A 23,669-nucleotide genomic window follows, 5' to 3' on the forward strand; every position below is an offset into this window, starting at 1 on the left:
GAGCTCTTACTCGCTGTGCTTTTCTACCTGAAATCACCCACACTACCCCCCGTGAAAGGGTTCTCTAATCCACTGGGCTCCCCAGCCCAGTTGTCTGGACCAAGAGATCTACTCTCTCTCTTGAATCTTAGATAGCCAAGCAGAGCAGACCCTATTAGGCTTACCCACCTAGTCGAAGATACAGAGGAGCTTGGACGGACAGTGAATATGGTGGGTCTTGCCCTGGCCTGCTGACCTCTCAGACAGAGAATGAGAGAGCAAGAGAGCTTCAGCACATGAGGACAGGCTATTTAACTCAAAATAGCCTAGCCACCAGCAATGTATGGCCCAAGTCTGTTGTGACTGTGTGTCAATCAGATTAACAATGCCTCCCTTTCTAGTCTTGGAGGGTGTGGGTGGGAAAGGAGAAGGGGTCTTGGAAGGAGCTGAAAAAATAGGTGGAAAGTTGGGCAGAAGTTCCTTTCTTCTCGTGGGCATTAGGAGGTGTTCCCATGAGGAGAGGGTAGAGTGTTGAGATCTACTGCACACTTAATACCCGTCTGTTCTTTATTAACGAAACCTCTAGAATCAGGCCTGCAATTTCCTGGATTTCTGATGGTTTAAAATGCCTCAACCCTAACTCTTAATACTGAGATGAAAACAAGGGTGAGGAGAAGGAAGTCAACCAAGACAGTCCCCTTTCGAAAACCATTTGTTTCCAAATACATAACATGAACAAAACGCTCCCTAATCAAAGATCTTGCCCACTAGTAGGCTGTGTATCTCCTTAGGTTGGCTGAAATTACAAGTGGTGAAGGCGCTGACAGTTGAAGGTATAAACTGGTTTTTAACCTCCATCTGCCTGATGGAGCCTACTAGAGCCTATCACTTTTTAAGACCTTCCAAATGCTTGCAGGACTCTCATGCTACAGGAAGTGATTCCTGGCACATTTATAGAGAACTAGTGAGAGGGAATAGGAGAGGGCATGCGATAATTGAGCACATTAAGTAGGCCTAGGCAAGTGTGAAGGGACACAGGTTGAGAAACTTATTCACCTTCAATGAAGCTGAACACAATTTTAAGAAAGGCCCAAAACATCTACAGGTTAAAAACCTGATCCCATAAGGGAGACCAGTGGGTCCCAGACAACCCTGAACACTTGCCCTTTTTCTTAGGGCTGCCAGCAATGGCAGAGACATTTTCAGAGGGCCCAGGAGTCCCCCCAGCCTTTGGTTCCCTCATCTGTTAGATGGGGTTGTTGCGAAGATTAAAGTAGCAATTCCTTGATTCTAGATTTCTTGGACTTGAATGATTCCCCCCAAAATCTTGGCGGCACCAGCATCGTCTTGCTAACTTCTTCTTTTGCTAAGTTTTAACATGAAAAAAAAAGAAAGACTAACAGATAGTATCACTGTAGTGTCTGCTCTGTGCCAGGGACCATTCTAAATGTTTTACATATATTAGTCTAATCTCCCCAACCCTATGAGATAGGTATGATTATCCCCATTTAACAAATGAGGAAACTGAGTCACCACAGACAGGTTAAGTGACCTTCCCAGGGTTTCAGAGCTAGTGGCAGAGCCAAGATTCAAACTCCAGTAATCTAGCTCCAGGACCCATGCTCTCAACAACTAGGAAATCATCAGGAGCTCTTACCAATCATTTCATAAAGGAAAGGAACGCACAAAATGTACGAGAATACCCCTCCCTTAGAGGGCTCATACTAAGGCTGTCTTAGACAAACCAAGTGGATAGAGGTACATGGTGCCCCACAGGCAGGCCTCATGGATGTGTGCACATAGCTGTCCATGGCCAGCATTAGCCTTCTGAACCACCCATCTCCATTGCTCCTCCCATCTTCCCTGACACCCAAAGACTATGTGTAGGACAGCTTCTAGTCAACAGCTCTGGCTTTTAGTCCCTTGGTCTCTGTACTGAGGGAGTATCTTTAACAATTTCAGCTCAGCTTTGGGGAGAATGATCCTTCAGTTATCCGCTAACAGAGTGGGCAAGAATTATATTTAGTGTAGGCTACACTACCAGCAACTGGGATGTGATATTAGAATCTGTCTTCCATATCTCTCTTTCTTTCTTTCTTTTTTTGCTGAGGAAGATTCACCCTGAGCTAACATCTGTGCCAATCTTCCTCTATTTTGTATGTTGGTCCCCACCACAGTATGGCTGCCAACGAGTGGTATAGGTCCATGCCTGGGAACTGAACACAGGCTGCTGAAGCAGAGTGTGCCAAACTTAACCACCAGGCCATGGGGCCAGCCCCCTGCCTTCCATGTCTCAAAGCAGATCTTTACAAATTAAACAGTTCCTCTGGAGTTTGAGGTGGGGGAAGTAGTTGTGGAAATGGAATGTTTGGGGGCTTTATTGGGAGGTACCATAGAACAGCAGTGAGTGGCTCTGTTCTGGATTCCAATGACTAAAGTTTATAAGAGGGGCCAGTAAATCTTTTCTATAGAGGGCCAGACAGCAACTACTGTAGACACTGTGGGCTGCATAGTCTCTGTCACAACTACTCGATTCTGCTGTTGTTGCATGAAAGGAGCCACAGATAATACACGAATGGATGAGCGTGGTTGTGTGTCAATAAAACTTGATTTGTGGATGCTGAAATTTGAATTTCATATCATTTTTGCATGTCACGAGATATTATTCCTCTTTGATTTTTTTCTAACCACTTAAGTATATAAAGACCATTTTGGTGCGGGCCACATAAAAACAGGTCGCGGGCTAGATATGGCCCACTGCAGGCCATCGTTTACCAAACCCTGGTGTATCACTGCAGCTTGGGTATTTCTTAGCTGTTAACTCTTGGGCAAGTTTTGTTTTGAAGCCTCAGGTCCCTCCTCTGTAAAATGGAAACAGTAACAGCATCGACCTCATCTGGTTTTCCTGTGGACACAGTGAAAGCAAAATGCTCTAGCACCGGGCAGCTGTGCATGTTCTCGGCAAGCAATAAATATGAGCTGTTACCGCCATTTCCCTCCACTCTTCAAAACTCTCTGCAGTTTCTGCCAAATCCATCCAAGCTACCGTCAAACGGGATCAAGGACTTTCATGTCTCCATCAACAAAAGGACACTCTACACTTTTCATGCTAACATCAGTAGCGTTTGAGAGTTTGTGGGGCCCTAAAACATGCCTTCAACCCTGAATGCACTCATTTATCAGTTTCCTCCTAGATCTCGGTCCCCAGAGTTCAGGAGCAGAGGACCAGAGAGTGAGGTTATCATGCTCCAAACAAGAAATGATGATTTTTTTTGAGCACTGGCCAATTCTCATGGCCACTGGCATTCTGCTAAGTGCTTTATGCAATTCTTTCCCTTCATCTTCACGACAACTGAAGGATGCTGATGAGATGATGAGCTCCAGGTCTCAGAGAAGGAAACCGAAGTGTGGGAAAGTTAGGTAACTAGGCAAGGCCACATGCCTAGTGACCAGGAGCCATGGGGTTCCTTCCTGAACCACAGCTCTTGCTTTGGAGTAAAGAAAGGGGTGACCACCTTTTAGGCCCCCAGTGCTTTTCTGACTGAACCAGTGTCCTGAAGCCCTGGGGATCCTGTTAAAATGCAGCTTCTGATTCATTAGGCCTGGGGAGGTCCTGAGATTCGGCAGTTCTAAAAAGCTCTCAGGAGATGCCAACGCCACTGGTCCTGGGACCACGCTTCGAGTAACGAGGCTCTGGATGCAGTGAGAAATGAGATTTTCCCCATTAGTGACCAAGGTAGTCAGCACAAGATAAGTCCATCACCACGGTTGTCTGTGGTGAAGAGCCTTTGGAGCCGCTGAACTCATGACTCCCTCAGGTGCCAGACGTGTGGCCATGGGGGCAAGTCTCTCAGCCTTTCTGTGCCTCATATTTCCTGCCTGTAAAGGGGTCAGGTAATAGCTCTCATCTCATAGGGCTGTGATGATGATTAAATGAGATAATACATATAGAAAGCATTTAGAGCAACGTCTAACACATTGTAAACGTTCAACAAATGTAAGATAATCAGAAGATGAAGAAAAAGGAAGATTCTTACCAAAGAATTATTTAAAAATGTGCCGTATGAGTTTGTTCCCCCTGCACAGCGAATAACTTGCAGAGATCCCTTCAAACCCTCCAATCACTCAAGCCATTTTACAGTTAAGTAAACCAGACTTGCATCCAGTCAGTCATAAAATTAAATTAGAGAACAAGTTCACCTTGAAAGGGCAGGACTAGATGCCGATAAAGAGGCAGCCATTTCCAGCTCAGTTCATCATTTATTTATCTGAGGGACATGCCCGTTCCCCAGACCTCTAGGCACAAGAAACAACTGAGAATGCACATGACAATATCCTAAAGCTACACAAGTCTGAACTACGCCAAAGCAGTTTTCTCGGTTAGTTCATTTCAGAGTGTCACTCACGCTTCATGACGTAGTGCGCTCCCACGGATCATAAGCCCAAAAAGTAATTAACCCTCCTAAGAATATGTCACTACTCTACATAGTAAGGGAAATGCCTCAGTATTCTCCTCTGTAAAATGAACATTCTGGGCAAGATAATCCACTGCTAACACTCTAGGAGGTCAAGTTTGTTTCCTTTCCCCCAAATTGTACCATCTTCTCAGGTGAATCCCAGGACATTGCACCCCCATCATGTGGGGAGCTTTTTTTGCCGTATGTTCACTCCCCGAGATCCGTGCACACAGTGAGCACTCAGGAAAGGATGGCTGTGATTAGAACAAAATCAGGACGCCATCTTTCAAATGAACCACAGTACTACCTGACCGTCTCATCTGATTACTGAATATCAACTGGAATGGCAGTAGGTGAATGGATTGGGGTAAGGCCAAATGGGAACTTGGTTGGGGAAATGGCCACTGCCTTTTCTAGAGTTGGGTTGGCAATTTACCACTCAAGTGAGATGCTAACTGAGTAAGGGGCTAGGAGGGAGGGGCCTACTGGTTGACGGTCTTCAGGATCCGTCAGGAAAGCTCATCTCCTGTAGCAGACACTTTTAGTGCCCTGAGCCTCATCTTCTCAGTCTGCCCAGAAATTTCAGCTGCAGCTGAAATGTCTGCTGCACTGAGATGGCCATCATTTCCTGGAACACTCTGGCAGCTTCCACCTCACGGACACGAGGAGTCAGTTTTTCTGCATCAGGCCAGGGCTTCCACAGAAGTGAAAGTGGAAACAAGTGAAGTTCCTTCAGTGTGTTTTCAAAAGCAGCCTAACGTCCCGAGGGCAACTTTCAACCACTGGGGAATGGGAATCAATGAACAATGTCCCAGCCTCCCTTCCCCTGATGGGACAATTCTGCAGTGGTTTCACCGTGTTCCTCAGAGGAACTCCAGTGGCATTGGCACTCAAACGTCCACAGTGGTCACCAATCTCTCCCTCCCTTTACTGACTTTTCCCTCTTCCCTGCCTCACACTCTGTCTCCCTCACTCCAGCTTCCTGAGACCACCTCCCAAACTTCCAGAACCCAAGCCTAGTCTCTGATTTGGGGAACCTAAACAGAGACCCTGACCACCCCAAAGTCTTGTTCAGAGTCCCAAAGCATCCTGTACGGAATCACAGCCCTTGTCACACCGCACTTTGGCTGTGGAAAGAGGAGGTCTGTCAAGGCCAGGATCAGGTCTCGTCTACACTGGAACCCCACATGCCCTGGCACGTAGGCAGCACTCAGTAACTGTTAGGTGAGCAGATGCCAGCAATGCATGTGCTGCACATGCATCTGAGGGCCAGGAGGCAAGCCTTGGCCTCATCAACAATTCAGGGAAGTCCTTTTCTGTTTTAGAAATCTTGTAAAATGAAACTAAGGCAGAGGCATCAGCAGCAGGGGAAAAGATATCTTAAGAAAGTGCATCTTTCATTAAGCCCACCCACGGCTGCCCCACAAAACACACCCCAGGTTTCCTCACCTCTTTGCTGGCCTCTGTGGAGGAACCTAGCCTTATTCACCTCTGATACTCCATCATTACATACCACCTGCAGCCTCCTCCCCGCTCCCTCCCCATCTCCTCTTTCCCTTTTGATTCCTGTGCTCTGCACTTCCATCAGGGAATCATAACAAAGGACTAGATCAAAGAAACGGAAACAATCGAAGCTGATTGTGCTGCTGCTGTTCCTTTAAATCTCTTTCTCCCCCAGGCTTTGAAGCTAGAAGTTACAAACTAGCCTCCTCTGGGTCACGGGTAGTTGGCAGATCTGTTTCTGGGAAGCCTATGCAATGTGTGTGCCAATATTTAAAACTCAGTATAGTGAACACAAAAACCCACATGTCCAACTATTCTTGAAAAATTAAAGATTTGATGACATAAGCATGCAATTAGTTAGGGTAGGGTTAGCTGCTTCCTAAAGATGGAACCCACAGTCCCTCATGTGCTGCAGTCCCCACCACTCCTTTTTGCCTCTGCCTCTGAGGCCCCTATCCGTTGCCATTTATAATTGTGATACACAAAGTTCACTCTGCTCTTTCTTGTTACTTGCCTGAGGGTGAGTGTACTTGAGCTTGCTACCCCATATTCAAACACTTGGAACAAACAAGTCCCAGCTGCTGTGGATGTTCCTTGTGTGTTTAAGTGCCTCTGGCAAAAGGTTAGTGCTTCCTACTCTAATGCTATCATGTCTTACGCCGTTACAGTCATGCACCACATAACATTTCAGTCAATCACGGACTGCATACGTGACAGTAGTCCCATAAGATTAGTACCATATAGCCTAGGTGTGTGGTAGGCTATACCATGGAGGTTTGTGTAAGTACTGTAGGGGAGGAAGAAATTTTCCTAGGTTCTTCTGGCTAGTCTAAGAATTAAATTGACTTGAGACAGATTAACAGGAGAAAAACAAACAATAATATGGATACATGGGAAAAACCAAGGAAAACTGAATAACTCACCAAAATGGCCAAAGCCCTCACCTTAAATACCATCCTCAGCTATGTGGGGGCTGGGAAGAGTCGGGGACTTCAAAGAGAAGAAAGGCAACTCACAGATAGGTGAAAAAGAGCAAATTTTTGGAAAACAGGTGTTAGGCCACACACAAACAGAAGAACACAGAGAGGAACCCAACAAACAGGCTTTTCTAGGTTCCTCCCTGTCTACCACCTAGTTCATGTTATGCTAAGGTGATAGCTCATTTCCTGAGATAGGATTTTTTATCCGAATTCTTTTAGGCAGTTAAGGGGAAGGTAACAAGAAAAATTTCCTGAGTCTTTTGTTTCTTAAAAATAATCAGCCTAAAATAATCCTCATGTTAAAGACACACATTTGGGGGTGGCAAATTTTGTTCCCCTTCAGTACACTCTGTGATGTTCATAAAATGATGAAATCGCCTAACAACGCATTTCTCAGAATGTATGCCATTGTTAAGCAATACATGACTGTATTTGGAATCCCATCTTGATGATGGTAATGATGATGATGAAGATATAATGATACCTGGGTAATGGAGAGCGGTTACTCACGGCACATACGTCTGCCTAGTCCTACAGATGCTTTAAAAAAACAATTCATTAATATTGAGGGATTCAGGAGAGATGAGGAATAAATGGAGCCAAAACAGAAAGGAGAGGCCACCAGGATGTTTCTATTGCCCTTGATTCCTTCAGGGGGAGACTAGCCCGGTGAGCAAAAGAAAAGAAATTCTTCCCACCCATGCCTTAGACTCCAATCCTGGCAAGGATACAGACTTCTTCATCTTATCACTGAAGCTGTAAAGCCAAGCTCATGAACCATTTTCATGTTAACCCTGAGCAAGGGGAGAACTTGGAGCTTACCACATGAATCAGACTGCCCCGGCTCACAAAAAGGACACTGACAGTTTGCATCAAGTTTATAGATCCATAAACCCACAGTAAATTCCAGATTCCTGCAAAGCTAGAAGTTAATAACCAAATGCAAAGGCAACAAGAAGAATAATTCCCATAACCTCTCAGAGCTCAAAGACAGAATTTAAATGCCTATAAGACATACCACTTACTGAAGAACCACCATTCTTCCAATATTTAATCAGTCACTAAACAAATAGTCACTTGTGGGCAAGAAACTAGGGATGAAATGATCATTAAGACAGACACAGGAACCGCCTTTGTGAAGCTCATGGCCCAGCAGGAGTCATTAAATACACAATTACAATTATTTCGTTAATTACAAGTGTGACAAGTGGTATGAAAGAGAAGTCAAGGTGTGGGAACGTGGGCCAAGAGACCCAACCTAGGAAGAGGGCCCCGGCCAATGAAAAAGCATTTAGGCCGAGGCCTAAAGGGTGAGTAGGAGTTGCCCAGGCAGAGGGCCTGTCCATCTTGACCTAGTACTTACTATGTGCCTGGGACTGTATCAGGCAGGGGGGTTCGAGAGATGAATTATGCAGTGCCTTTCCCCAAAGAGCTCACAGTCTAGTGTGGGGGAAATAGGCTTCCCCCATAGGTGCTGCCGGGAAACGATGGGGTCTCTTCATCCCCATGTAACAGATTAGTCATTTAAGAAAACATTCTGATACCCAGGAGAATTCAACCAGAAATCTTCCTAATTGCAAAATGTTTTGTTGTGAGTGCAGAGAATTTCCCAAATAATTTAATAAAACAGATGAAATTGAGGAACTGTCAAATCCTGTGGAGCACCTGGGGCTTCACCAAGATAACAAGGCTTATTGTGGGGGGAGATGCAAGATCCAGGAGGAAAGGCACAGCAGGCACAGGGCAGCCCAGTTATCCAAAAGAAAGTTTAAACGAGGAATCGGATAAAGGGCAGTGAGGCAGGATATTAAACTTTGGAGACCTGTAAAAATCTGCTTGGTGTTAATATTGTCAGTAATAATTATTGTTATTATAATATATATTGTTAATATAATTAAAATATATGAATTAACATAATTAATAATCACCATCAAAATAATGTTCGTGAGAACATTGTTAATGATAACTAAGCACTCTGATAAAACTTTATGTGCACCTAACACTCTCGATTCTTGCGTAGGTTCTATTATTATCCCCATTTTATGGATGATAAAACTAGGGATTATAGCAGACAAGAAATTTCTATTTATGGCAATATGGCAGAATAAATAACCTGAAGACTAAAGTTCTCAAAGCATTGAACGTGCTGATTAAAACAACACATCCTTTTAATCACAAAATGGAGTTTGCAAGTAGTTTGATCCTCAGATGTCAAAATCAAAGGGCAAACTGCATGTGAGAACAATGAATAGATATTGCAGCTATCCCTTGGGGGCTGGCTGGGACAAGCGGCTGGACTCACCGAACAAGGGGCTTGGATGTTAATGGCCACAAAATGATAACAGATGAGGTGCTGGACCTGTGTAAAGCAGGTAGTTGGCAACTGAGCCTCCTCCACATAAAGTTAGGGACTTCAAAGAGTTACACTCTCAGTGAAAGACACACTAGATAGAAATCCACCCACTGGAACAAGAAGACCATGAGGAAATTTAACTCTCTCCCCCAGGCTCTGGGTGAGAAAAAAAATTGGCTAACTGTAGAATTTGTATCCATAGATCTTCCATCACAAAGGTCTGTGGGTCTGATGTACATTAACCAGAGGTGCAGGAAGCCCCAACATGAGAAGTGAACCATAAAAAAGTTATCCTAAGCAAGTGATATCTCCTAGGGCACCTGGCAGAAACAAATGAAGGGATACACCCTCAACCTGGACCATTCCCAAGTCTCATAAATCAATCCTTTCTGAAATTGAGTTCACAATCCAAAATTACAACACAAAAGGAAAAAGATCCACCATGAATGAAGGTCAGCAGTCACAATAAACAACAGGAAACACCTACCTCCAAGACCTTCACATAATGGAACAATCAGATAAAGACTATAAAATAAATGTTTAAATTAATTGCAGACATAAAGAAAGGAATAAAAACATAAAAGATCAAGATGCTATCAACAAAGACCAGTCATATGTGAAAAATAATCTCTAGAAAATAAAAATAAAATCATTGAAAATAAAAATCTCGGTGGATTGACTATTAGCAGATAAGCAAGCACACCTAAAGAAAAACTTAGAGAACAAGAAGATAAAGCTGAGAAAATGTAACACAAGAGAGAAAGAGAAGAAAAATATCAAAGAGGTCAGGAGATAGGAAGGATGAATGAGAAAATCCAACATAGAGCTAATGAGAGTTCTAGAAGGAGTGAACAAAGAATAAAGGAGAGACTATTCAAAGACACAGGAATCCTCAAATTCAGGAAATACAGTGAGTCCTAAGCATAGTAATTAAAACTAAATTCATACCAAATGCATTGTGCTGAAACTCCAGGACACCAAGGACAGAGAGAAGCTCTAACAATCAAACAGAAGAAAAGGCAGGATACTTAAAAAGGAGTAATAACAATTAGACTGACAGCAGACTTCTCAATAGCATCATTAGAAGCTATCACAAAGGACTAACATCTTCAAAGTACAAATAGAAAATAGGATTTGAACTTAATCATTTCTAAGTAAGGCCAAAATAAAAACATTTTTAGACAAGTAAAGGAGATTGTTGGCCATTGAAAAATTTACCACTGAAAGAACTATGAAAGGATGCACTTCAAAAAGAAGGAGATGGAACCTAGAAGTAAGGAATTGGAGACATGAAGAAATAGAAAACGAGAACTGATAAATATTTTGGTAAATCTGAATAAATAATTCATTGACTCTATAGAATGATGATGATGATGACTAACACTGGGAGGACTGCAGGGGTAACTGGAGTCACAGCATTCCACGTCCCTGTGTTGTTTGTAAGAAGGATAAGGATATTGATCAACTTTAGATTTGTTTAGACTTGAGGTCAACTATTCATGTTAAACTTTTAAGGAAATCCATGAGAGAGAGAGGATTACATTGAGTCATTGAGTAGTGGTAACCATTCAGAAAAAATAAACCAGGAAAAAGGGAATAGGGAGTAATGAGAGAAAAGCGACTGACAGGAGGAAATAAAGAAAACTTCACCCAGTAGAAAGCAGAGGCAGACATTGTTCGAGCATTAAAAAAATTAGGGTAAATAATAGTAAATAAGAAGGTAGAAATAAACCTGAAATTATCAGTAAATATAAATAAATACACCAGTCAAAAGACACAGATATCAGATTGGACTTTTTTTAATTACAAGAGACTCATCTGAAATATGAGGACATCAAAAGTTTAAAAGTATAGAAAAATTATGCAAAAAAAACGCTGTACAGCTATATTAATATCAGACAATTTGTAAGTAAAAGCATTAAGGATTAAGGAGGGTTCTTGCCTAATATTAAAGGAACAATTCACCAGGAAGGAATAAAAATCATAACCTTTTACTCACCTTATGAACATAATCTAAAATGTACTTAAAGCAGAAAATGACAGAATTACAAGGAGAGAAACACAAATCTCCAAACTTTTTTTCAGTGATTAGGCAGACAAAAAAATTAGGAAAGATATAGATTTGGACAATACAATTAGCAAGGTTGATTTGATGAAACATCATATAGACTCCTGAATCTCGAACATTTAGAGTTCGTATTCTTTTCAAGCACACAGGCATCAGTTATAAAAAGTGACCATTTAGTTATTCACAAAGCAAGTCTCAACAAATTCCAAAGAATCGGTACGATACAGACGACAATGCAAAAAAACGAGAAATCAATAACTAAAAAATAACTTAAATATATATATACTTGGAAATTTAGAGTTGTATTTTTAATTACCATAGGAGAAATACTGGATATATTTTAAGACTTACTCTCAAAGGAGAAATAATTCCAAAAATAGAAAATATTTAGAACTAAATGAAAATGGAAATACTACATTTCCAAACCTGTGGGAAGGAACTAAAGAAATTATTTAAAGGACATTTTATAACCGTAAATGCTTATATTAGAAAAGTAAACTCAACATTAATGAACTGAGCACCAATATTATGCTAGAAAAGAACAGAATAAACTCAAAGTACGTAGAAGGAAGGAAATCTTAAAGTTAGAGCAGTCAATGAAATATGAAACAAAATAGAGAGGCTTGGCAAAACACAAAATTTGATTCTTTTTAAAGCTAACAAAGTGATAATGACAGGAGAGGCAGGTGGAAGTGGCAGAAAGTGTGGGCTCTGGAGCCAACTGCCTAGACTGAGTCCTTACTCCGCTACTTACCAGCTGCATGGCCTTGGGCAAGTCACTTGCAGGTGGCATTGATGGAGCCACAGCTCAAAGCCTGGACTGCCGGATCTCAGTGCCCACGCACTAACTGGGCATCCTTACAACAGGACGTCCACATCATCCACTCTGACAAGAGTATCTTCCACCCGTGATGAAACTAGATATTGCCCTCCCCACTTAACAGATGGAGAAGCTGAGGTCTGGAGAATTTACGTAATTCACCCCAAGTCATGAAACTATATGGCATTGGAGTTGATTCAAAACCAGATCTTTCTGACTCCAAAGTCTGCCCTCTCAACCACCATGCTCACCTCTAAGAGAAGAGGAAAGTCCCTACTGGCCACTCAGTATAGGGATGCTCTCATAAGCTTGGTATACAGTAAGTCCTGTATACCCAACTTCAGGGAAAATGTCTTTTTTAAGGTAGAACGTAAAAAAGAAGGGGCAAATGCCCCTTGCTCATATATGGCAGTTTCTTCTCTTTCTAATGGTAACCTAGTGGTTAAGATTATGGGCTTCAGACTTAGAAATAACAAGAATAATTGTTAAGATGTGTTAGACACTTACTATGTGCCAAGCATAACGCTAAGCTCTTTCAATCCTCACAACATCCCTTTGCACAGTTTCTATTATTGTCCATACTACAGATTAAGAATCTCGGGTGCAGAGAAGTTAACCTCACATAGCTGCAAATTGGCAGAGGCAGATTCCAACCCAGGCCATCTAACACCAGACTTCCATTCTTATCCACACTAAACTCCTTGAGCCCAACTTCCTCATCCATTGATTAGGGGTGACAATCCCATCCCTCTGAACTATGTAGAGGGATTGAGACAAGGTAGGGAAAGCCACCAGCACAGCTGGCATGATGATGATGCTGCTGATGATGGAGCTGACAATTGGTCCTTGCAAAGACATAGGCCTAAAAGGAAGTTACCATTCCTACTCGCTCCAGAATAACTCGCTGCTTAAAATCCTCAAAAAGAAATCTTTCCTTCCATTTCATTCTCACAAATCTTCAAGGGGACAGATCATTTGCGCTCTATGTAAAAGCTTATTTTCAAAATCAAAACCATAGCATTTCGCATTATATGAAGACATGAAGAAAAGTATTTAAAAGAATCTGACAAATAAAATTGTAGAGCAGTGAGAGAAAAAAGCTCATATTACCCAATTCAGTAGGTCTAGCCTTGAACTTAATTTTCCAGAATTCTTGAAATATGGGTGAGGGCAGCATAAAAGACCAGTTAATCAGGTTGTTTGTTCTCTGTGTGTGAGTCACTGTTGCCACCTACAGTTAAAGAAGGGACATGCAACGCTGCCAAATAAGTAATTCTACAAAGCAGCCCTGGAGAGGGTGCTGCTAAGAAAAGATGCTTGTTCACTGAGTACAGAAAATGAAAATGCTACCTGAAGGAGCAGCTCTTTTTCAACCACCTCTTCCGTCTTGCTGATGAGATGCTTCTGCAGGGTGTGAATTTTCTGTATCAGCTCAAAGGTACTGGGGTCACTGGCCTGTTCAAGGGGAACAAAATAAAGCAGCTGAGATATCATCAGTTTCAAAGCACTGGAGTCCCTATGCAAAATAATTATCATTTCATGAAAATCTATCACAAACCTGCAGACCCAATGCAGAGAGAATGAGAACAAAAAAAAAGTGTAACAGATGGGATGGTCATCAAAACAGGTTGACGTTTGGCTAATGTTTTATCTATCGGCCCTAGTTAGCAAATATATTGAAAGTGAATACGTTTATCCCACTAGAGGAAATAATAACAACAACAATGATGATAGCTACTGAGCATAATACCTGATTCTCCGCCACCATCCAGACACTATGCTAAGTGCTTTTCATACGTTATCAAATTTTAGCCACACCACAGCCCCATGAGACTGTGTGTCTTATCTGCTCTTTGACAGATAAGACAACTGAGGCTCAGAGGATTAAGTGATTTACCCACACTGGTAAGGGTCAGAGCTGGATTTAAGCCCAGATTCATACCTGGTTCTAAAGCCTGTGGGTCTTAATTACTATTCTCTGAGGCTTTCCCTACATCATCTCTGTCTCCGTAGGAGTGAGACGGATTCCCTAATTCATTCAGTCTCAGGATTCTCCTTTGCTAACTGTCAACAAGAAGACGCATTACAGCGATGATGGGGACGGTCTCTAGCATGTGGATGCCCGCTCAGAACTGGCAACAGAACACGACCCCGGCATTTCCCTCTCAAATGGCGTTATCAATCTGTAAAGTTTTGATGCGCCTTCAATAGCTAGCTGTGTGCAGTTCAAACAAGATGTACAGTTAGAAATTGATAATTCATCCCGTAGACTTTGAGCCAAAGCTTCACTTTCAACTGTACTGACATTTTGAATTAATCCAGCAGCGAAATAATTTTCTACTGCCTCCCAGAGTCTCTATTTTCTAATTTTTAATAGAAATTGACATGGAATTGGAAACTTTAAAGATCTGCTTGAAAACCCATGGAATAAACTAATGTGACAGTAAACGAATTTAAAATCTTCAGCTCCACTTCCCCAGACACATCCACATTATTATAAGTTTAGTAAACGACACCACTCTTGGCATTTGAAGGGTCCAAAATGAGGGTCCAAAAGATGGGGGGAAAAGACATTCCATCGACTCTGACTTTGCCTAGGAAATACTAAGCACAGCCAACCGATATCCATACATCGGGACCAAATGTGGCACACATTCATTTGGCAAGAATGGATGTTAAAATTCAGGCCTCATGTTTACATAACAGTTTATCATGCATTATTCTTAGTGTTTTCTTCATTAAAAGGAAAAAATAAAAATGAAAAACAACAACCTACTTGGCTGATGTTGTCCCTTGCCCTGCTCTTTCTTAAATCACATACTTATTTTCTCTCAATGCCCTAACTGTTCATGTAGTCGAAGCCCCTTCTGGCACCCACATTGCCGGGTACAAGTATAGAAGGTGCCATCTTTTTCTTGAATAAGCAGAACTCGTCTTTAATTATTTTCTTCAGTCCTGGTGGTAATGTCTATTAGGAAGTCATAAAATAAAATAGGAAGTTTATTATCTATCACCTATCAATGGGACTTTAGCTGTGTCCCCAGATCCTAAGAGAAAGGGTTTCACTAACACAGTGCTTGTCCTTCAAAAGGAGGGCTAGTTGACAAACGCCCTATTTCCTGCAGGAAACAAAAGGATGCAAATACCAGTTGAAAGATGGTGAAGATGCTGACGGCCAATGTAGCTAAAGGTAATTAACAGTCCAAGACTAACAGGCAGTCACAGGATAACAGGTTGACCAAAAGCTACCTAAACAAGAAAAATAAATGTCTATTGGTGAGGCCAGTTCACAGCTTTCACTGGGTCTTCTTCAGACAAACGAGATTGTGTCTAAGACTTTAAACAAAACTCACATAAACTGTCTAGTTCTGGAACAACCCAATTTCCATCTGACCCCGCCTTCCATTTGAGGTGACAGTTTACGTAGCACTAAATAAAATCACGCTTCCTATTGTGCTTTACGTAGGAAGCCTTGGGGGTAGAAGAGATGTGAGCTGGGAGGAAGGCTCTGCCGATGTTACCTCGAGCTTCCTCCACCTGTGCACGTTCATGGGGTTCTCCAGTTCCTCCTCCAGGGCCCGGCATCGCGTCCTCTCCTTCAAGAAGTCTCTTTGCATGTGGAAAAGCTCCTGTCTGAACAAGACAAACTTTCTTTTGCACAGGAATTCCCCGCCCATCTGAACACCATATCTTCACGTGGTTGCATACACACCACACTTTATACGAAAGTTAGAATTAGGGAGACTTTTGTGAACACTGACCCGGCCTGCTAATCTGGGCAAGACACAGACGGTATCAATTCTTTCAGGGCTCCAACTTCAGCTGTAGCTTAAAAAAATCGCCAGAGCTTCAGAATCATGACTCTGGATCCCCAAGGAATTTAGAAGTATATGGAAAGAACAGGGAGGGGGTGAATTATGAGAATTTCAATATACTTTTTAATGTTTCTAAATGTCTCTATAGTAACAGCAGGAGAACAATCTGCATTCTGCCATCAGGCATGGCACCTGACTGCAACATATTATGGCTTAGGCGATCCTGACTGCACTTGGGAACCATCTGGAGAGCTTTGCCAACACACGTTTGCCTGCACCCAATCCCCACGGGGATTCTGCTCTAATTGGTCTAGCACATGGCTTGGGTTTCACAGGTTTTAAAGTCTTCTGGTAATTCCAACGTGCAGCCAGGATTGAGAAACACTGAGTTAGAAGTGATATTTTATCTCATGCTCCACAACTCCACAGATGGCTGAAAAAGTCCTGAAGAGCTAGCACTGGTTCAAACATACTTCTAAAATCTGTGGGAGTCCTTAGTTAATAGGTGACGTGCCACAGCCATCCAGAGCACCCAGTGGGCTGGCTGCCACCCTGTTCAACGAGACGCCCTGTTGGGAGGTGGAGAAGGGGCAAGCACTCACAGTGACACCAGCCTAAGGATGTTGTTATCTATCCTCGTCTGCTGTGGGTGTGCAGATTACTAATACTAAGCCATCTCTTTTACTTAATTGCTTCATTTAAACCAATAATACAACTTCCCCTCATTAGCAAGACAAACCATTAGAATTAACTGCATGATGTTCACTCAGCGGAGCTCAGAACAAGCTGCTTAGAATTAAAAGTCTATTTTTAACACTTTGATTTTCTAGAGTGTCCTTAGAAGAGGAGGGCAAGAGTTTTAGTGGCCATCCTTGATGGCTTATTTTGTACTAGACTCTGCTAGGCACATTATGTTTGTTTTTGTGTTTAATTTTAACTATACGTCTAAAGTTCAGAGAAGTTAAGTGATTTGCCAAAGGTCACACAGCTTGTAGTTGGCAACGCTGTGACTGATATTCATGCTTGCTTGCCTCCAATATCTTTATTAAGTTGTCTTCCCATTGAAAAGAAAAAATAAAATTTATTTGTTGATAATAGATCAATAGATAATAGGTCAAACCAGCCATGTTGACTAAGAATGGGTAGAATTTGGTCCTTTGTGGATGTAATAAAAATAACTCATGGCTGGCAAGTTTAGTGATGGTCTTTGAGAACATTCAATAGCTACTTAGAATGAATCCATTTGTCTCCAAAATGTCGATGGTGGTGTCTCTGGGTGGTAAACTTATGAGTGATTTTCTAATCTCTTCTTTATATTTTTTCTGCATTTCCCACATTTTCTACAATGAATTTGTATTACTTTCATCATCTCAGATACGAGCAACTCTAAAAAAAAGTATTGATCCATCCTTGATAGTGGCAACTTCCCTTGCTATTCCTGAATACATTCACTGCATCTAAGTATCCAAACTATCTTCTAATTCAATTAATTTAAGAAGCAGATCTAAATGGTGTCCTTGTCCCAAGGTGGTCAAGGACACTCTTCATCTACAAGTCTGCGGGGAATAAGGATAGCTACTGAGAAAACACCAGACCTCTCATTAGGTTTCCCGCAATTGCCTATATAAAACACGGTGATGTTTTCCCAAAGGGAAAATAGATCTTGCATAACATAAGATTTAAAGAAAGAAGAAGGCACACTAAGCAAAGGGAAAGCTGCAGAAGACAAATCAGGAGTGAGATGTAAAATTTGGCTGCCTTCTAAGGAAGCAGAGTTTTCAAATAGCGATAAAATTAAATTTTTCCCCTCTTTTCATTCTGTGTATAATTCCAAGAAAAAGATGTGCAAATGTTACCAGGATTAAATTTAAATATTGATGCTCCATCTCTTGCCTACTGCCTTATTAAAGGCATTCCAAAGAGCTCATTGGGGGAAATTTTTTTCTGAATTGTAACTAGTTTGTGTTTGTGATTTGACTTGAAATTTCTTTTTTAAAATCCAGAATAAAGTTTTCAGATCTTTTTGCACTCTCGTATATTCCCCTGAAAGGAAACCAGTTCATTTTTTGTAACAGACAATGGACACCATGCAGATTGCGAATTATGGAAAAGTTCTCATTATTTGCTAATAATTTCAACATAGAAAAAATTATTTAATACAACTTGTGAAGACTTTCAATGACCAACAAGAGGAACACAAAGTCATTCCGAGAACTCCTCACCCACTCCTATTACCTGAGTTCGTCAACATTAGCCACACTCCTGGCAAGAATCCCCTTTTCCCGGCGAAGCTTCTTGATCTCAAGTTTGAGGATTCTCATGTCCTCCAACCTCTGGTTGTACTGGCTCTCGCCTTTATTCAGCACAGATTGTTGGATCTTGATCTTCTCATAGAGCAAAGCCAACTCATCATTGCGCCGAACAAGCTGTGACCCCAAGATATCTCTCTCGCTGATGACCTAGAAAGGTAAGGAAGGGCATAGCCACCAGGGGACTAATGGTCTCACTTTACATCATGGCAACAGCATTCATTCAGTCAAGGAATATCTATCCAATGCCCACATGTGCTAGGCACCCAGAGGGCGGGGCACTGGAAATGGCCTGCTAGACAATCAACACTGGACTCCTCTCGTGAGAGTTTGCAGTCTCTTTGGAAAAAGAAAGAGTTCAACAAATAATCCATAATAATAATAATCTAACAATCCTTGACCCATAAGTGTTTGCTGATTTGGTTTTTTCCAATTCAGTATTTTATAAATGATTACATTTGAATGACTTTATGATGGGCTAGCTTCCACCACTCCTTGCTGTCTTACACTAGCCAAATTCTCTCTTTTTTTAACCTGCCAGATCTCTCAAAGCATTTAAGTTTCTAACCACAAATTATGTAATTATTATTTGCAGCTACATATGAGCAATTATATCATACTAGAATGTAAGCTCCCTGAGGACAGGGACCTTATTTTCTTGTCAGTCAGTGTATCCTCAGTGCCTAGAGGAGTGACTGACACATAGAAAGTGCTTGTAAATGACGTGAATAAATGAATGAATATTTCATAACTAATCAACAGAGCTAGACCTCTGCTGCTGTTCCTCCAGTAGACTGAATGGAAGAGCTTGGAGAAGACTGAGGGCTCGTGAAGAGTTGTGTCTGCTGACGGGGTCTGTAGGCCTGGTGAGGAGACATTCCCACCTGGTCTAACTCCTTCTTCTGTCTCACCCTCTCCCCATCAGCCTCAGCAATGATTCGCAGGAGTTTTCTCTCTTCAGCTTCCTGCTTTTCAATGAAGTGTTTGGTCTCCAGGGCTTGTTGTCTCAGCTTCTGCAGCTCGGCCTAATGAACAGTGAAAGATGCAGACAAATTTCACTCTGTAACAGCACAAACTAGGACTGCAGGGTCTGGATTTGGACGTACAGCCCTGCTTCTGACACGTTCCTCTGCAGTTTTGTTTAACACGGTTTGATCACTCTCACAAGCAAAACAAGATTAACACACAAACGCACACACAAGTCCCTAAAGAGACAGCAAGGCACATTAACAAGATCATGTTTAGTCTATGAGTTGTGCCCTTGAGGGATTTCCATCGGTTTTCTATAGATGGGTAGCAGGCGCCACATTGATATTCAGCAGCACTTCTCTTACCAGCTAAACATGGGGAAAATTCACAAAGAATAGTGCAGAGGAGGATGTGGGGTGAGGAAGGGAGGAGCCTCCGTATGTGCCAACTGCTATAATGGTCCTAACAGCACATCAACTGCAGAGATAAGGCCCGTTGTAAGCAAAAATTAAATTAATAAAGATAACAACCAAGTGTCTATCTTAGAAAACATCTGGATGAGATCGAAGAGATGTCATGGTATAAAAAGATATACAGATCCTATTCCTAAGATGCTTCCAATCTAGATGAGAAGATAAGAAATACATATTATGCAAATATAAACAAGTCCAGGCAATAATGTTTCAGTATCTTTACTATCACACAACAGTGAATTGATGTGATAGGAGGTCAGAGGACTGGAGTTGTCAGGCAGGCTTCCTGGGAGAGCTCAGGTCTTGAGGCTCTTGAGGTTACATGGAAATCATAAGTGTGATGGGGAAAGGGTGCTATGTACTGGCAAGTTTCAGAAGGAAAATTCCTCTCATCAAAGGACACATTTCTTCAATTCCACAAGTATATTTGTGACCTACAATAACCCAGGCATTGATACTGGGCATTTTGCATAACTACTCTTATCTCCATTTTACAAATGCAATTACAGAGACAGAGTAAAGCAAATTACCTCACCCAAGTTTACACGGGTAGTAAGTAGCAGAGTTGAGATTCCAACCCAGATCTTTTGATTCTGAAGCTTGTGCCCCCTCTGCTGTCATCACTTAATAGTTCCAAGTCAAATACAGAAGAAGAGTAAGACTTGAGGGACTCAGCATCCATTGGAAATGACACATACAGCCAACTGCACTAGCGTGGAAATGCTATCTACTCTGTGAAAAAGGACATGGGAAGACACAGGAATGAGTTTTTATTTCTGCCTGGCGTTTAGAGGGAAGAACCAGCCATGGCCATGGCAGCTGACAGCTATTTCCAAAGAGAAGGGGTATGTCTTAGAGGGGAGGGTATTCGATCGTAAGGCTTGCAAGAAGGAAGGCATGATAACTATAAAGCACCTGATGTGTTCACCAGACAGCAAAGCATCTAGCATGGCTGGATTAGAGTGTTAGGTAGGGAAGAGCAGGATGCAGGGCTGGTGAAATAGCTGAGCCAGCCTGGGAAGAGCCATGTATGCCATGCACTGAAGAGAGGATGCAATGAGGAGCCACAGAGCTAATCACATTCAGGGAAGAATCTGTCTTTGAGAGGTCCCATGCCCAGATAGGAGGGACAAGTGGTATTATAGACCAGGTTGGCACAAAAAGAAAAAACAGGAGGAGGAGCTCTGCTTTCACCCAGGCTGGGAATCGCAAGGGAGATGCCGAGACGATACTTAGGCTCCAACTTTTCAGTGGTTTCTAGGTGGGAAAGGACAGTGAAAAAGTGCTAATTTTTTCCTTCAAGGAATTATTGGAACTGCCACCTTCACCCACCCAGAAATGTCACTGGAATGATAGAAAACCCCGTATTCACAAGTGCCTATGAAATAACCCAACTCAGGGTCAGAGTGTGCCTCTGTTCCATGAGAAGCACGAGTCATTAATTCTATACCTCCAACTTACCCAAACAGTAGAAGACACTATACACCTAGTAACAGACATGTAATGTCACACACTAAATGCAGCCAGCTACCAAAAACCAAGGGTTTCTTTTATGGCATTTTGTTTGTTCATTCGTAAAATATATTTTTGTCCAGGAAAAAGCAAAAGGAAATAGTTATTGAGGAAAGATCTAGTCTCATATTTACTACTTTGGGGGATTGCCTGTTAGGAAAGAGAGCAAAGAACCAGCCTTTCTAATTCTATAATCATTTAAGGTAACAGTGAAGACAGCAATAAAATATCTGTTTAGCTCATGCTTTCTTTAATAAAACTTTTATTTTCCCAGATGTGCAACATTCACGTCCCTGTTCCTAAGTGCCAAGAGCTGATCAGAATCCAGCAGCAGAACAAAATGAAACCCCTGTTATATTAAAATGCAACCAACGGTGTGTAAAAGCATCTGTCGGAAATGTAAAACCATTCGTGCGTTTGGCATTGCTGGGTGTTTTTTCCATAATATATCAAAATTCTGAGTGGTCTCCTTATGTCATAAATTTATGGGCTGTAAACAAGATGTGGCATTAGACATTGGCAGCAAATGTTAATATCAACAAAATACCTTGGGTCTAATGCATTTAGCAGCTATAAACCTGAGCTGTCTCACCCAGGATAGATGGTAACAACTGCTGTGCACCCAAAAGCCCATCAAGCAGTGTTCTAGGTGGGGCCTGAGGGATGGGCATCTCTCGAAGTGTTCCTGGCGGTATGAAGTTGTAATACGATGGCAGGACGCATTCTTTAGTCACTGCCTCCACAATTATACAGTTTTGTCGTAGATGTTTATGGTTATCATCTAATTTGGCTGTGAGCATAAATCATATCTCAATAGCCACACTTCTGGAAGTTTCACCTGTTCACACATGATCCTGACATTCATGGGGTTTCACCAAAGCCATCTGTTTACATCTAGCAAAACCAACAGGACTACCTGAAGCCTTCCAGCCACAAGAATAACTAGGTTCTCTCTCTCTCTCTCTCTCTCTATCTCATCTCTCTCTCTATCTCTCCCTGACAGTTCCCATCCATGTCATTCTAGAAAGCCAACTAAGTAAAAGGATATAGAGCTCTGAAGCCAGTCGCTAATGTGACACTGAGCTCTGGATACAGAGAATTGGCTACTGAATTATTCACCTAAAATCAAAGTGCTGTCAGACTCATGTGGGATGATTGGGAGGTGATGAGACAGAACTGTTAGGACTGGAAGGCAGACGCTCCAAATGAGATGGCTCCTTCAGCGCTAATGAAACAAGACTTGGACAGGACGGGCAGATGAACGCAGATGCAGCAACATCTACAGAGAACTATTGACATTCTGTCATAACCGCAACGTGCTGACAATGTTTAGAATCCTGAGGAGTCAGCAGAGCATGGTAGCAACCGGAAAAGGAAAGAAACATGGAGGGAGCAAGATTTTTCTTTTGAGGGGGATGAATGAGGATGGGGATGATCCATTATGAACAACTGTTTGTCTGCTGGCTTGGAGAAGTAGCAAATTGGGTTGTCCTTTCAAAAGACATCTCGCCGTCTCCCAAACAGGCTAGGGAATCCCTCTTCCAGGAGGGATGACGTACCCACAAATCTTTGTAGAACTCATAATAATAATCTAAATGTCTCTTGGAGCAAAGTTACTAGGATCTGCACTTTCCTTCAGAGTTTTGGTTTGCAAACTTCAGATGCATGAAATACACAGACCTCCATGGAATGTGATTCAAATTTGAGGCTAAAAAAGTCAAGAGGCTGAAACTCAACATTTGAGCTGCCATATTTTTCTAAAGAATGTCAATGGGCATAATGATAGGCCAAAATTATCCAGTCGAAGCACCAGTGCAAGTTACCCTTGGATAACCTCAAATAAGAAATCAAGCTGGCGTCCTTTCTCTGTTCCTCATTCTTGCCTTAATACGAAATGCTGGGGGAAAAGGCATCCTAGTTTCACAGCAAGTCCAAAGCAATCATCTTCCTATAATCGATGACCCAAAGCTATCCAGACCTAGGATTCCCCATTTGGGGCAGACTGTCCAGAGCAGAAGCCCTTTAATCATCTTTTATGTCCACCAGCTGCCAACTCTGCTGGCCCAGGACCAAAAAACAGGGCCCCATTGCCCTTTATTTTACTTTACTATGATGACTCTTTGGAGCTTATATAGAGAGATAGCTGATGATGGAGGGCATAAGTGAAACAAAAATGAGCCAAAGTGAACTCTAAAGAATTAGGAATAATTGCTCTTTTGCATAGGACATTGCTTATTCTAAAGCAAGGTTTTGTAGAAGGCAGTTACTTTCATCTTGGACCCCATTATGGGGTAATAATTAATTTTTTGACTAGAGCATTACCTGAGAAAGTAAGAGATGAGGATCAATGTCATCCTCTAAAAGGAGAGATGATGTACCATATCGAGTTACACTGAAGCCTTGCTAACATGGGTCCTCGAGGCTCATGCGT

The 23,669-nt window shown here is 42.0% G+C and overlaps 1 protein-coding gene across 1 annotated transcript in view; it reads right to left on the reverse strand.

The window, feature by feature from the left end:
- Nucleotides 1-23,669, reverse strand: part of CFAP58 (cilia and flagella associated protein 58) — a 96,644-nt gene that overhangs the window by 35,516 nt on the left and 37,459 nt on the right. The window contains exons 12-15 of the mRNA XM_008518341.2: nt 19,169-19,309; nt 18,211-18,434; nt 15,682-15,793; nt 13,511-13,615 (exon numbers count right to left, since the gene is read on the reverse strand). Coding sequence (XP_008516563.2) covers nt 13,511-13,615; nt 15,682-15,793; nt 18,211-18,434; nt 19,169-19,309 — 582 coding nt within the window. The remainder of the gene's footprint in view (nt 1-13,510; nt 13,616-15,681; nt 15,794-18,210; nt 18,435-19,168; nt 19,310-23,669) is intronic.

Source organism: Equus przewalskii, chromosome 1 (genome assembly GCF_037783145.1).
Source record: "Equus przewalskii isolate Varuska chromosome 1, EquPr2, whole genome shotgun sequence".
NCBI lineage: Eukaryota > Metazoa > Chordata > Mammalia > Perissodactyla > Equidae > Equus > Equus przewalskii.